Here is a 14,095-nt window from a genome sequence, read left to right as displayed (position 1 = left end):
ACCTACATAAAAGCTGTCTCCTCCAATCCAAACCCCTCACAGCTGAGTCCTTGTCAAGGTTAGCCACTTTACTGCTGAGCCACATTGAAACCGCAGAGACAATCCTGACCTTGGTTACGGTACCCTGCATGAAAGGTGGAGCCTGGCCTCTGAATGGCTCAATAATAACAAGAAAGTCTTGAAACATCCTGGCTGGCAGGCTAATCATTACTGTCACCTCACATGCTAAGATCTCTTTATCTACATTCATCTCACCCGACCGGCCAGATCCCGGCCAAAAGAATGATAATTAGCGCAAACCAGACACTGGTATTATGCTGTCTGTGCTCTTCCTCATTGGTATTTTAATTAATAATGCAACTGATAAGCTAATTATGCAAGTTATAGGGGCATTGTGGGGGGATAGGAAAAATAATTGCTTTCCTTGAGGAAAACCTCATCAGTGGTTGGACAAAGCATCGAGTATTAAAACATAATAAGGCCTGCTTTGTTTTTCCGTTTCGGATTGTTATTCAAATGAGCTTCCTTGTCTCTTATATGTGGAGCTGCAGAATTCTTCGTTCTAATGGAACGATGTTGAATTAATAAAATGGAAAAAAAGTCACCTTTGATCAGTTGTGGCTCTGCTTTGCACACATATTATTAGTGTGCCTCTATGTGATGGCCACCCCAGCAGCAGTATGACTACAGGCCAGGTCTTGTAGGCTATTAATGAGCATGCAAGCATGGAGAAAAACACGGGCTTCGGTGCAGAGGAGAATAAATAGGGCTGGGCCAAAGCGGGTGGAGGCCTTGGATAAGATGGTAAGGGGATGCAAAAAAAGAAGAAAAAAAGAAAACGAGTAAGGTCACTTTGTTCCTCCTGCCTCTATACCCCCAAACCTACCCCTCCTCTGTCTCTCCTCTTTCACCACTCCCCCTTCTTTGGTTCCCAGTCTTCTCTTCTCCCCCTTCTCTCTTCTTTCTCGCTCCCCACGCCCTTCCACCTCCCCCTGGTCTATCAGTGGATTTACGCAAACAGGTCTGACAAAAGCCCAGGCTCTCCAGAAAACGAGAGGGCTTAAAGCTCATAAATTCCATGCTGTACAACATGCAAATGTGCCCTCTGCTGATAAGAGAGCTTTTAATCCTGCTGCACTCCTGCTAAGTACACCATTGCTCCTGTCTTCGCTCTTTCTGTTTCATTCTACCTTTTTCTCTCATTCTTTTATTCTCCCCCCCCGTTTTGCTTTTGTGTGTGTGTGTGTCTTTTTATTGCATCAATCCTCTTTTTATTTCTCATCTCTTGTTTCTGCTTTTATTTTTGTCTTTAATCCCCAGCCCCACCCTGACGTCCTCTCCCTCTCCCCCCTGCAGACCCATGTGTTTTGTGAAGCAGCTAGAGGTACCCCAGTACGGGAGCTACAGGCCCAACATGGCGCCTTCCACACCTCGCGCCAACTTGGCCAAGGAGCTGGAGAAGTACTCCAAGGTGTCCTTCGATTATGCAAGCTTCGATGCTCAAGTGTTCGGGAAGCGCACGCTTGCTCCAAAGATGCCCACCAGCGAAACCTCACCTAAAGCCTTCAAAAGTAAGAGGGAACCTCGGGCTGCTTCTCTATCATGCATATTTATTTATTTGTTTTTTATAAGGCAAACCTGTGGCTACGTTACAGCAGCCGGATTCACTGTGAGTTAGAGACTTCGGTCAAAGCCATGTGAGCCACAAAGAAAACTGAAGATATGGGCCATATTATTTACTAACCATTCACTCATTGCTATGTGAGATAGTGTAACATGTTCATTTGTGCTAATTCTTGCTCTCAGTGCTGGCCTTCCTAAGGCTCTTGAAAATGTTACTCCAGCATGGCTCTTTGGCTGACTTTTATTCTTAGAAATGAGTGAAAAGAAGAAAGAGACAAATGTTCAAATTTCAGTTACTGTTTCACTCAGTTTGCTGTTTCTGTCCCATCTGCGTGCATAGCAGTGGCTGTGACTCAGTGGTGTGTGGTGACTTTTACAGAAAGGCAAGCAGAGACAATTGCCACACACAAACGAAAACATCTTCCTCTGCTATTTAACTTTTTAACAAGATAAATTGGATCAGATTAAAATGTGCCATTTGTACTGCCTGTCTGCACTATGTGTGGACGTATTCTGCACTCCTTCATGGCTGAAGAATGGTAGCTGAATAAATATCTGCTATTTTACCAAATGACAATGACAAGTGGTGGATATTCCTTTAAGAAAAGAAGCAATAAAACCCAGTGAAAGCACCTCAGTACACATAAAACTGCATTATTGGAAAACTGTGCATGAAGTAGCAAATTAAAAGATTATCATTCTGCAGAAAAATATTCCTTGTCAGTATTGGATGGATTAATATAACTTCTGCATATGTTTAAGGTTGAGTTCATTTTAAGTACTTTTATCTGTTTAATGTCCGGCATCACATTCTATAAATCATGCAGGATTCGTACGCTTTTTTCAGGGTCAAATTCAAGCACTTTTTAAGCACTTTCAAGGTCCCTTTTTAAGCTTTTCCAGCACACAGTTGCAGCAACTGTGACGTTCACTAGTAGAACTGACACACAAAACAAAACAAAACGACTACACCACACACTAACTACACAAGAAAACACACTAACTTGAAACTCCAAACATGATAAACATCACAAATCTCTCACTATCAAAACTCTCTCTCTCTTTTTCGCTCACTCGCTCTCTCTCTCTTCCCAACAACCAAATACCACATGTTGCCGTATCATTTTTTGATTGGTCGACATGGTACATTTCTCCACCAATAGGGAAGGAGTGTTTTTTCTTTTTTCACTCACAAGCAAAGCGTGTTTGCTAGCGCTCTCCATAAAAAACGCCGTTTTTACCGTTTCTTCCCGAAGTAAACGCCACTGTTTTATTCAGAAGCCCCCCCCCCCCCCTCCCCCCCAAAAAACGTCGGTTTTACGTGACCTATCAACACAATTTAAAAACTGGTATATAGCTTGAAGTCCGCACGTTCGACCCAAGTTGAAATGGAGACTCTGGGTCCGTCGATCCCAGAGGGTTAATCAGAAAGCCCTAAGTTAGATAGTTATGTATCGGGCTAATGTTTAAAGCTTTCACTTGAGTAAATTAACTCATATTACTGCTAAGTAATGTTAGCTAAGTTCACAGCATATTCCGTAATAGCGCTGCCATACTGTATCACACTCAGTGCATTTCAATCATTTCTCCAGCGAGTTTGATAGCTAGCAAAATAATAACCATAATTTTAAAAAAATAGCATGTGTAACGTACGCGTACTGGAAAATTATTTACTAGGACTCACCTATCATGCGACTGGAGAACGCAAACTCCGCCATTGTTGTTTTCCATCAAACACTCATTAAAACAGCAACCTACAGGTATGTTAGCGCACGCATCCCCGACTGTCCGAGGGAGGGCGGGGTCTATATTGAAACAGACGCAAGGCAGCCCAGGCGGGGAAATTTTGCTTTTTGCGTCTCATTTTATTTCTCTATCTGATAAGAAAACAATTCAATCAGATAGCTATTTATTGTGAATGAAATACAGTTACATTTTCAAGCACTTTTAAGCACCACATCTGAAATTCAAGCACTGTTCAAACCTTGAAAAGACGACATTAGAATTCAAGCATTTTCAAGGATTTCAAGCACCCGTACGAACCCTGAATATGTTTGTATTGGCTGTCCTGTGAGGAAGATGTATTTCTGAAAAATACAGAAACGTAAGACGATTGATTGATTGATGATTGATCTTTATTTAATATATTGAAATATATTAATAAAAAATAAATTAAAACGCTTGAGCAGTGTGGGGCAGAAAATAATCATGAAAAATGAAGGTAGAGTGTTAGCAAAACAGCTGGTTAAACTTATTAAGTTGTCAACCAACTGATTTCTCATAGATGATCTGAAAGTGCTGCTGCTGACTAAGCCTGCACCTGACTAAACCAGAGTTTTTCTTGCTAATGCACTAAAGGAGTTATTAACAACTTTTCACACTCCATCTTCCCTGCGTCACACATGTTGGCCAAGAGGGTTAGCAAGACGAAATGGTGATAAATCACTGAAGCTCATTTACTCGCTGTTTCCACACAAAAAAATCAGCTTTTAGGGAACAGCTCTAAGTGATATCTTACATTATCGAGGCATAAAACCAACAACTCATAGTTTTAAATGCCAGCAAAACCACAAAAACAGGTAGCCTCCCTCTATCTAAAGGTGCCTAAATCAACAAAAATGCACCTTTATGCTAACTAATTATTTATCTAATCCACACCAAAAACAAAGATAAAGCGCGCTATGATTAATGAGTGAGGATCTTTGGCTTAAGGCATAGATTGTATATAAAAGGTGGAAGCAACCGCTATGATGTAACCATCGATTGTGGACTCAAGTGCAGTAGTCAGAACTCAGCTAGGATTTTGGCAACGCAAAGGTTCTCTATAGCACACGTATTTTTTCAATCCCTTTTTGTTTTAGTACTTTCCCAGAATATCAGCCAATTTGGGATTTGTGCCTTTGTCCCCCTGCAGCTAAACCCTCATTCCCCAAGTCATCATCACCTAGTCTCAGCCTCCACGGTTATGGGAAAAGCTCCTCATTGGCCTACGACTACGCCCATGACGCCGAAGCTGCTCACATGGCTGCTACCGCCATCCTCAACCTGTCTACTCGCTGCTGGGAGAAACCTGAGAACCTTAGCACCAAACCCCAAAACAAGGTAGCCCACCATTTTTTAATTTTTTTCCCCAGTCATTATAAAGGAGCACAGTTGGAATGAAAACAGCACAGTTGGTTTCATCATCACTTGGTAGTTCTTCGATGATCAAAAATGTGCTAAATTTGAAGCGAGTCAAGTACAGATGGTTTTACTGTTGTAAAGTACTGCCTTGTTTTTCTCTCCAAAACACTTGGAGAAAGATTTTATTATGTGATTGTAGTGCAGATGAAACATTGCAGGCCACAGCTGGTGAGATGAGAGGGGATAGCAGTGGGTGTGCCTTCTCCACCCCTCTTCTCTCCTCTCGCTCATTTTTTTTTCTCCATCAACTCTGCATGAATATATCATCAGGAGGCATTGGTTTACAGCAACAGGATGGTGTTGAGATTCAGTTGCATCACCTCTCCCATCCTCTTTCATCGTTTCATCCCTCCATCCCACACACTTTTCATGTTGTTATTGAATTTGGCTGACTGCCAGTTGCCTGGATTACTTTTCCACCAGGTAGCCTTTTTTCATTATCTGCCGGACGGATCTCCCACTCTCTTTCTATCATTTTCTTTCTCACATCTCCTTTTACCCTCTTTCTCTCTTCCTCCCTATGCAAGCCTCCCTGTTCCTTGCTCGTTCCCTATCTATACTTCTGTTTCTCACTCCCTCACTCCCTTTCTCTTTTCTGTGCACAGGAGGTGTAATAGGAGCGCCACTTTCCCCCATATTGTGATTTTTAAAAGCCTTTTTGCCTCACAGAGGAGAGAAAGTGACTGCTTCATCATTTTTCGATTTCTGACATGCTTTTAGGAAGATAAAAAGTGAAAATTAATGTCTCTGGCAGCAAAGCAGAGCAAGGTGTTCAGCAAGGCACAGATCCAAGAGCAGGCCTTAGCTGAGCAGATCAACTGGGGACTGATCTGGAATCAGAGTTGGAGCCAGTTGAAATCCAATATTGAAACACTGGAACACTGAGCTCATCAACCTGGGACATTTCTGGGAACTGTTCCCATTTTCTCTCCTCTTCTCCTAACCCTTTGAATTTTCTGGCCCTTGACCAGCCCATATGAGCACCATTTTACATGAATGCTGAAAACATTGCTCTTTTCACCCTTCTGTTTCTGTTCACCTGCCAGAATTATAATAAAGCATGGAGAGATGGAGCACAGTGTTCGTGCTTTTTGCACCAGAGTACATTAGATATCATGACTAACATGCTTAGGCGATGAGGCTGGTGTTCTGAACTTGAGTATGTAGTGCTCTGAAAGAGGCCGTCACTCTGGTGCATGAATGTGAAAATGCTTGTTTGATACAGGCTCGAGGGGAGTTTTACAAGCAGGTGAAGAAGCGAAAGCAACATTTCTCCACATGAAAGTTCAGTTTTTATTTAGAATATATGAAATTAGAATTCAGGCAAATGTGTGGCGTTGCATCAGAATCTGCTCAAGAGGGTAATTAAAATAATCCCAATCATCATCACACAGGACTGCCTCACATATACAGTGAAGTGCACCAGAGGAGACTGCATTAGTTATTCACATTTGAGAATACTTAATTAGATGTATTAGTTAGCTGTGTTTCTCCATTAATTTTCTCTCAGATTATGCACTGAACTCCAAAGTTTTTACATTTAAAAAAAAGCATAATCGCATTCATATACAGAGTGAGTTACAATAAAAAATATATTAAAACTCAAGTTTCAAACAAGGCAGAAGTTTAAAAAAATGACATGAATGTGTGTAAAACTAAGCCCTGTATGCCCAAAGCTCTATTAAATTCTATTGTAATGGTATCTTAGTGCAGATTTCAACAGATAGTCTTCTATTTCGTGTGTAGTATACCCTCAAAATGGGCTTATAAGGATATTATTATTCATTATTCATTTAGTTACTTCACTGTCACTTGTCTAGAATTATTTATTTGTTAAAGGCTCTACAACTGAAAATTATAAGGAAACTTATAAGCAGGTAATAACATAGGCTCAGCTATAAATTCCTGTTGCTTTGTTTCCAGGAAATGGACATTGAAGTGGATGAGAATGGCACCCTGGACCTGAGCATGAAAAAACCAATTAAACGAGAGGGAAGTCTGTCTGGGACGAGCCCTGGCGTTCGGTCTCCAGACCCTTCCTCCTCCGCTTCCTCGCTGCATCATGGTGGAAACAGCGGTATGACATCACCAAGCATACACACCTACAAGCAGGAGGACTGGGAGGGACCTCTGGATTACACCAAACCTAACCGTCAGAGAGAGGAGGAAATGGATGAGGTCAGTACAGTTAGACGGAACAAAAGTACGAGCTCCAAACACGGTGCATTGCCTCAGATGTTACTCACATAGGAGATATTGCGACATAAATAACAACAGACAAAATTCCCCCTAAGCCTTTTGAATGAAAAACTCTTAATTGTTTACATCACTTTGTCTTCGTGTAATTCCCTTTTCTTATTCCCTGTCCCCTTTTCCTCTTTGTATTATTCATTTATTTCACTGAAATGTGAGAGTTACTGTACAGTTAAAACATTGCACTGTGTAACAGAGGTAGTGTGTCAGGTGCATTGCACCATCCTGGATTTGGCATATGCTAATTTTTACTCCTTTGAACTTTTTCAAAAGAAATATAAAGGGCCTTGAATGTTAATTTTTTATGAGGACACTCTGCATTTGGAAACATCACTTGTCTGCAAAAGAATAAAAGAGGATTGTGTGCACATGGTGTTTGCAAAGTTTCTTTGCTTGCACTCAAATATATAATAGCAAACTATTACCTGGAAGCAGATATTTAAAAAACAAAATTCAGATAATAGGTCAAGCCACAATTTAAAGAGCAAAAGGCCTGCATTGGATTTACCAGCGTGTTAATCACTTTTCAGATGGAGCATACCGGCCAGTCGTATGTCTCATCTGAACCAGAGGACTGTGACATGATGCAGGATTGCCTAGAGGGGAGGAAATACCCAGGAGAGGTCACAACCCCGAGCTTCAAGGTCAAATTTCAGCCCAAAGATAGCAAGAAGGAGTTGCTCTCGTAAGTAACAAGGCAAAGAGTTAGAAGTCATTCTTATATCCTGATGGGTAACATATGTGCTTAGTTACGTCCCACCCAGGTTAAGAAATAATCATTAAAAAACTCATTAAAAAGAAATAGGAGAAGAAGATTTTACTAGACATGAAGTTAGAATTTGTGAAAAGTGAAAGGTGAAGTTTTCTCTTTAGGTTAGTAGAGGGAATCGTTACATACCCAACAATATCATAATATCTCAACTGAAGTTCAAATCAATTCAATTCCCTTTTATATATACAACAACAGTCACCTCAAAGCGCTTTATACTGTAAGGTAGACCCTACAATAATACATGCAGAGGAAAAAAACCAACAATCCTATGACCCCCTATGAGCAAGCACTTTGGTGACAGTGCAGAGAGGTCTATTAACACATAGTGAGTAAGAAAGGTGACTGAAGAAGAAAGACTCAATGCATCATGGGAATCCCTCAGCAGCCTACACCTATTGCAGCATAACTAAGGGAAGATTCAGGATTCAGTTACAGTATTACTATGATTTTTAACATTTTGCATTATCTTGAGTACTATAATATATACTGTAATTTATCACCTTATTAAACTACAAAATATTTCCTCAAATTTACACTTTTTCATGTTCTGTTTTGTCCAATACGTTATTTTTTTGCAGCAAAATATGATTTTAGTGACAGTGTTGTTTTGCTTTACAACCTGCCTTAAATTGTGTTATAAGAGTCAGTCTGCTATCAGTTTGCAGTTGAATGAGGTCAAGTTGGCAATTACATGAAATCTGTTTTTGATAAAACAGTAATTAAATGTGATAAATCACATATCCGTTTGCTGTCTACATAGACAGAAATTCACATTTATCTGTAACATTTGTGCTCAGCAACCTTTCTGTTTTATAGGAATATAACCAGAACACAACCAGAGTTGAGGCCCCTTGCATTGTGTTCATTGACAGACTCATTCAGACAGATGGCAACATGCTGGCAATCTGTCTGAATTTATAAATGTATACATTTAATAGCAGTTATTTGCAAATCTTTGACAATCTCTCTGAGAGTGATTGCAGTCAGACTGTGACTAGGGATGGGTATCGTTTAGGTTTTATCCGATACCGGTGCCAAATCGGTACTTTTGAAACAGTGCCGGTGCTTAAACGGTGCTCGAACCAGTGCTTAAAGAATGGAGAACACAAGCTTTGTCCAAAAACCTCTCATGTTTTTATTTTTAGCGGTCTCTTTTTTTCTGCAAAATGATAAGAACCATACCAACATATAAACATCATCTGTGCAAAGATTTATGTTTTTAAAGTGGAACAGTGAAAAATTACAGCGCTGTCAATACATGAATATTCAGTAGGGATGGGTATCGTTTAGGTTTTATCCGATACCAGTACCAAACAGGCACTTTTGAAACGGTGCCGGTGCTTAAACGGTGCTCGAACCGGTGCTTAAAGAATGGAGAACACAAAATTGGTCCAAAAACCTCTCATGTTTAGCTGTTTTTTTGTAAAAAGATAACAATGTTAGCCTTTTCTGCAGCTATAGGGGATATATGGTATCACTCTTGGCTGGAAGCAGTGCTTAAACAATGGAAAAAACACAAACGTCGCCAGGCGTTTCATCAGATTCGAGGTGTTACCTCCTTTGCACAGTATCACCTTAAAGCACTTGTTGCAGGCTGCTGAGTTTGCATCTTTTGATTGGCTAGAATCCAAGTGTATGATATCTCAGGGGAAAAAAGTACCGAAATAAAGCACCGAAATAAAGCACCGAAATAAAGCACCGAAATGTGCGCTGCTTTTCGGTCTGGTTACTACCGTTTATGTCAGAACCCATCCCTAATATTCAGACGTTGTACAAAAATGTCCAATTTTGGCACACAATTGGACACCATGCCAGTTGAATTTTTTAGGTATTTAAGAGCAGAAATTAATTTTATTAACATGCCTAAAAATGCTTTTTTTAAAAAATACATTTTTGAAGAATTAACCACACATTTACATGGTAATAGGCCTTTTCTGCGCATGGAGCGTTTAATTGGCCTCTGGCCCTTTAAACTCTGAGGGGTTGTAACTTTGGTTTCTTTTGGTCAATTTGCATGATTGACACCTCTTTTTAATTGTTTGAGCCAATAGAGTCACAGTAACGATGCCACGTTCACGTTACTTCAACCAATCAGACGTTCCAAGGCCAAAACCCACGTGGGCACAAATTTACTGCATGTGACGTCTATCCAGTCATGTGTCTACAGGTGGGTCTAAAATGGAAGTTGTTGACCGAAAACGGCTCTGATGCGGCTAGGTAGGCGTGGTAACTGCTGATAATCATGTGGCTACCGGCTACCGGCGAAAATAATGGAGGAAATCTGGACAGTAAGCCAATTTCTGTCTTAGCACATTTGCGCCGCAGTGTGTTTTTGTGGTCTTCTTTTGCGGCTCATTCAGTGAATTTTGGTCAGAGTGTGGTGAAACTTGGTGTTTGGAATTGGCGATAGCTCTGGAAGATAACCAGCCTATCTTTAGCCGGTTACATGAAGTCTGGAGAATTTCTGGTTGCCTTGTTTGTTTAGCCGACTTGGGCGCTTTTAAATAACTGTTTGTTTAATCATGGCTTGTTTTTGTTGAGTTTACTGGTTGTAGAAATGGTTTATATGACATTTTAGCTGAGATTCAGAGGTTTCTGTGGATACCACACATGTCTGGACTTATATTTCTCATCCCGTGTTATAACCGATTAAACGTGATCTCTTCCTTTTTGCTCGCGGTACCGGGGGCGTGGGGCTTAAAGCACTTGTTGCAGGCTGCTGAGTTTGCATCTTTTGCTGTGAAGTACAGCAAGACTTTTGACCGCTTCGCCTTGGGCATTTTTAATCTGTAGCTCTGCTCTAAAAGAACGTACGTACCTGGGCCCGCCTACTATCCTTGTAAAGGTAAAATGATCGGCTAGAATCCAAAGTGTATGACATCTCATGAAAAAAAAAAAAAGCACCGAAATAAAGCACCGAAATGTGCGCTGCTTTTCGGTCTGGTTACTACCGTTTATGTCAGAACCTGATACCGGTACCTTTCCCTAACTGTGACTGCTTGTAGAAATGTCGCCGCCTATCAGGCAACCTGTGCGATCCAATCACCTTGCAATCAACATCCTCAAGCCATCACCACGAATTGCAACTGATCACAGAACGTGACAAATTTCACTATAGTCACAAGTCACTGATCTTTTCTAGATGCACAAAGGTTGATGTTGTATTTTTACTTGTGTGACTGAGCCATAAGCTTGCACTTCATTATGAGGTAGCTTTGTCGAGCTAAGTGTAACGAGTGGTTTTCGGTTTTAACATATCTTCACATTTAATCATCCCTCTTGTTCATAGTGCTCCCACGGTATTTTAATTAATTTCATTAAAATATCAATATTTAGGGTTCCTATATTGATACTGTGTTGTAGTGATTGTTTTTGCCACCCCTACAGTTCAGTACAAAGATCCCTGAAAAGGGATGTAGAAAAAGACGTCCTTTTAGTTCTAAATAAAAGTTAAATAAGAGATTTCTGTTGACCAGCAGAACTTTCTCATGTTGAGCCAGTAATGCTAACCACCATACCACCATTCTGACTGTCCAGAGGCTCGCACATAAAAGCTTGCAAAAAAAAATCTGTCTGTCTGTCTGTCTGTCTGTCTATCTATCTATCTATCTATCTATCTATCTATCTATCTATCTATCTATCTATCTATCTATCTATCTATCTATCTATCTATCTATCTATCTATCTATCTATCTATCTATCTATCTATCTATCTATCTATAGATATATGGAGAGAGAGAGAGAGAGAGAGATGTTGTGTGATAGTCTGGTCACAACCCTTTGGCAATCACTTATAAGTTAAAACATACAGACACATGTATTTGCTCTGGAAAAAAACAAACAAAACCTGCTTGGTGTGACGTAGAAATCCTCTTGAACCAAATGTAACCCTGTTTTAGCATGTACCATTTAGACGTCTTTTAAAGCTCTGATAAACAGAAAATTGCTCAGTGGGCTATTAGTGAAATTAGGTTGAAACCAGTTTGTTGTAACATCCTGAAAAGATGACTTTTCACATTGCAGTTTTCAACCACATTTAGATGTTCTGTGGATGTGAGTTTAAGGCCATGACCAGCCAACCAGGATAAAAAACATCCATGAACATCTGGTGCTTTGTGAGAGGGGTAGTGACAATCTGATGGTTCCATCAGAGTGTGTACAAATGTACTACCCCCAGGTATTTATGGGAACCTTACAACAAACGACCATCTATGTAAATTTTATGTACATATTTGCAGTGAATATAGAGAGGTGTATGGGCAGCCTCTGCTTTTCCTTTATAAAAAATTACTTTGTACATCTAATCCCTAACGTTGTCGCTGTCTCCTTCTGCCATTGCTAACTACGTGTCTGTCCCCTCTGCAGGTGTCCCACACCTGGTTGTGATGGCAGCGGCCACATCACTGGGAACTACGCGTCCCATCGTAGGTATGTAGGCTTATTCGGGCGCTACTGTGCACTGCTGCTTTCTATATAAGCTTGTACATGAGATGTTAGATCTACTGAGACTCTCCCTCTGGTTCTCACTCCAAAGCCGGCACACCGAGACTAATTCAAACATTTTATTTGATCCTGACATGCCAGAGGCAATAATGTAGCGTGAGCCCAGGAAGCAAAGACGGTCATTGACTTTGATATGCATCAGTAATTTACTTCTTGCTGTCTGTCCTCTTCTTGCTAAATGACCTTGGTATGCCTTGCATTCTTGATTTCCCTTTACTCACATCTTTCTGCTCTCTCCTTTCAACCCCCTCTCACCCCTTGCTTCCCCCCTTTTCATCTTTCTCTTCCTCTGCCTGTCTTTTCTCTCTCAGTCTGTCTGGGTGTCCTCTCGCTGATAAGAGCCTTCGGTCCCTCATGGCGGCCCACACCCCTGAACTCAAGTATGTCTGCTCTACACCTTCACTGCCTTTTCGCTGCCACTTCAGCTCACTGCTACTGACACTGTCCAGCGCCAGAGCGCTTCATTCTGCTGACGTTAACTTATCTATTGTTGCTGGCTGCTTTCTGTGCTACTGCTGCATCTGACATGGTGGTTTTTCCTATGTCTGTGCTTGCTTTCACTTCAATTACTTCATGTAAATGTGACTGAAACTTACAGAGGCTTTTCACAGCTCAACATGGACAGATACTGGGCGTGTTCAAATGGCAAAGAGCCTGGAAAGCTATATTAACTTTTTCATATAGAACGGTGAAATCAGAGCTTACAAAAGGGCATGAAAAATACCAAATGCAAATTATCAATGTAATTGATAAATACTAAGATAAGTAATAAATCAACAGAAAAATACACAGATAAGCTGAATAACAACTGACAAATACTTTAAAAAAACACACAAAAAAATCTATAAAATCCTAAAATCCGTTCTAATACATATATGAGGTGTAAATGGCTGGCCAGGATTGGGATGATATGAATCACTAAGAACTAAACTGTTTGGAGTCCAGAGAGTGGTTTTTCTTGTGTGTGTATCAGAAAGGATGGAACTGAAGCCTAGAAGGAAAAAAAAGCATGAGTTTATTTTATTTTTTAAGATCAGTGGTTTAATTTTGACTAGACAAGGTCTTTGGTGTTTGACTGAAAAGTCACTTAGATGAGCTACAAAAAAAACATTTCTCCCACTAAAAACACAACGTCTAGATGAACAGAAGCAATTTCCTGGTCATTACAATTACATTTATATAGCACCAGTTCACAGCAAGGGTTCGTTATTATTGCAAAGTAAAGACAATAATAATAATAATAATTAATAATATTATTGAAAGATTAGACAGAGAACCTCAAAGATCAGACAACTATGTGTAAGCACTTAGAAACGTGGGGAAGAAGAATTCCCTTTTAACATGAAGAGGCCTCGGGCAGACCTGGGCTTTAGGGGCGAGTGGAAAGAGAAAAGAGAAAAGAGGGGCATTGATGTGCGGTTCTGAAACTATACTCTTTCATATTAGCAGATTAGATCACTTTTAGAATGAAAGTTGGATTGCAAAGGCTAAAAAATATGATTTCTGATTTTGTGAGGCGTAGTTGAGAAAACTGTGTGGCATCCATGAGCTGAGGGTACCGAGAGAGTCTAAAACAAGAGCTAGACTTTTAGTGTCTCAAGGTTTCAAAGGTGGATGAAGCTGTGTTTCCCAGGCATATGGCTGGGGAGACACCTCTCTTAGCCCCTCCCTGAGCCTGGTTCTGCCAGAGGTTTCTTCCTGTTAAAAGGGAGTTTTTCCTTCCCACAGTGGCCAAAGTGTTTGCACACAGGGAGCCATCTT

General features: G+C 40.5%; 1 protein-coding gene across 1 annotated transcript in view; it reads left to right on the top strand.

Moving 5' to 3' along the window:
* myt1b (myelin transcription factor 1b) overlaps positions 1–14,095 on the top strand; it is a 145,224-nt gene that overhangs the window by 122,551 nt on the left and 8,578 nt on the right. Inside the window, exons 12-17 of the mRNA XM_039604778.1 lie at positions 1,321–1,571; positions 4,538–4,725; positions 6,730–6,984; positions 7,590–7,744; positions 12,197–12,259; positions 12,646–12,714. Coding sequence (XP_039460712.1) covers positions 1,321–1,571; positions 4,538–4,725; positions 6,730–6,984; positions 7,590–7,744; positions 12,197–12,259; positions 12,646–12,714 — 981 coding nt within the window. The remainder of the gene's footprint in view (positions 1–1,320; positions 1,572–4,537; positions 4,726–6,729; positions 6,985–7,589; positions 7,745–12,196; positions 12,260–12,645; positions 12,715–14,095) is intronic.

Source organism: Oreochromis aureus, linkage group 20 (genome assembly GCF_013358895.1).
Source record: "Oreochromis aureus strain Israel breed Guangdong linkage group 20, ZZ_aureus, whole genome shotgun sequence".
NCBI classification, from domain to species: Eukaryota; Metazoa; Chordata; class Actinopteri; order Cichliformes; family Cichlidae; genus Oreochromis; species Oreochromis aureus.
The sequence above is the reverse complement of the archived record's forward strand: the minus strand, read 5'-3'. Positions and strand labels throughout refer to the sequence as shown.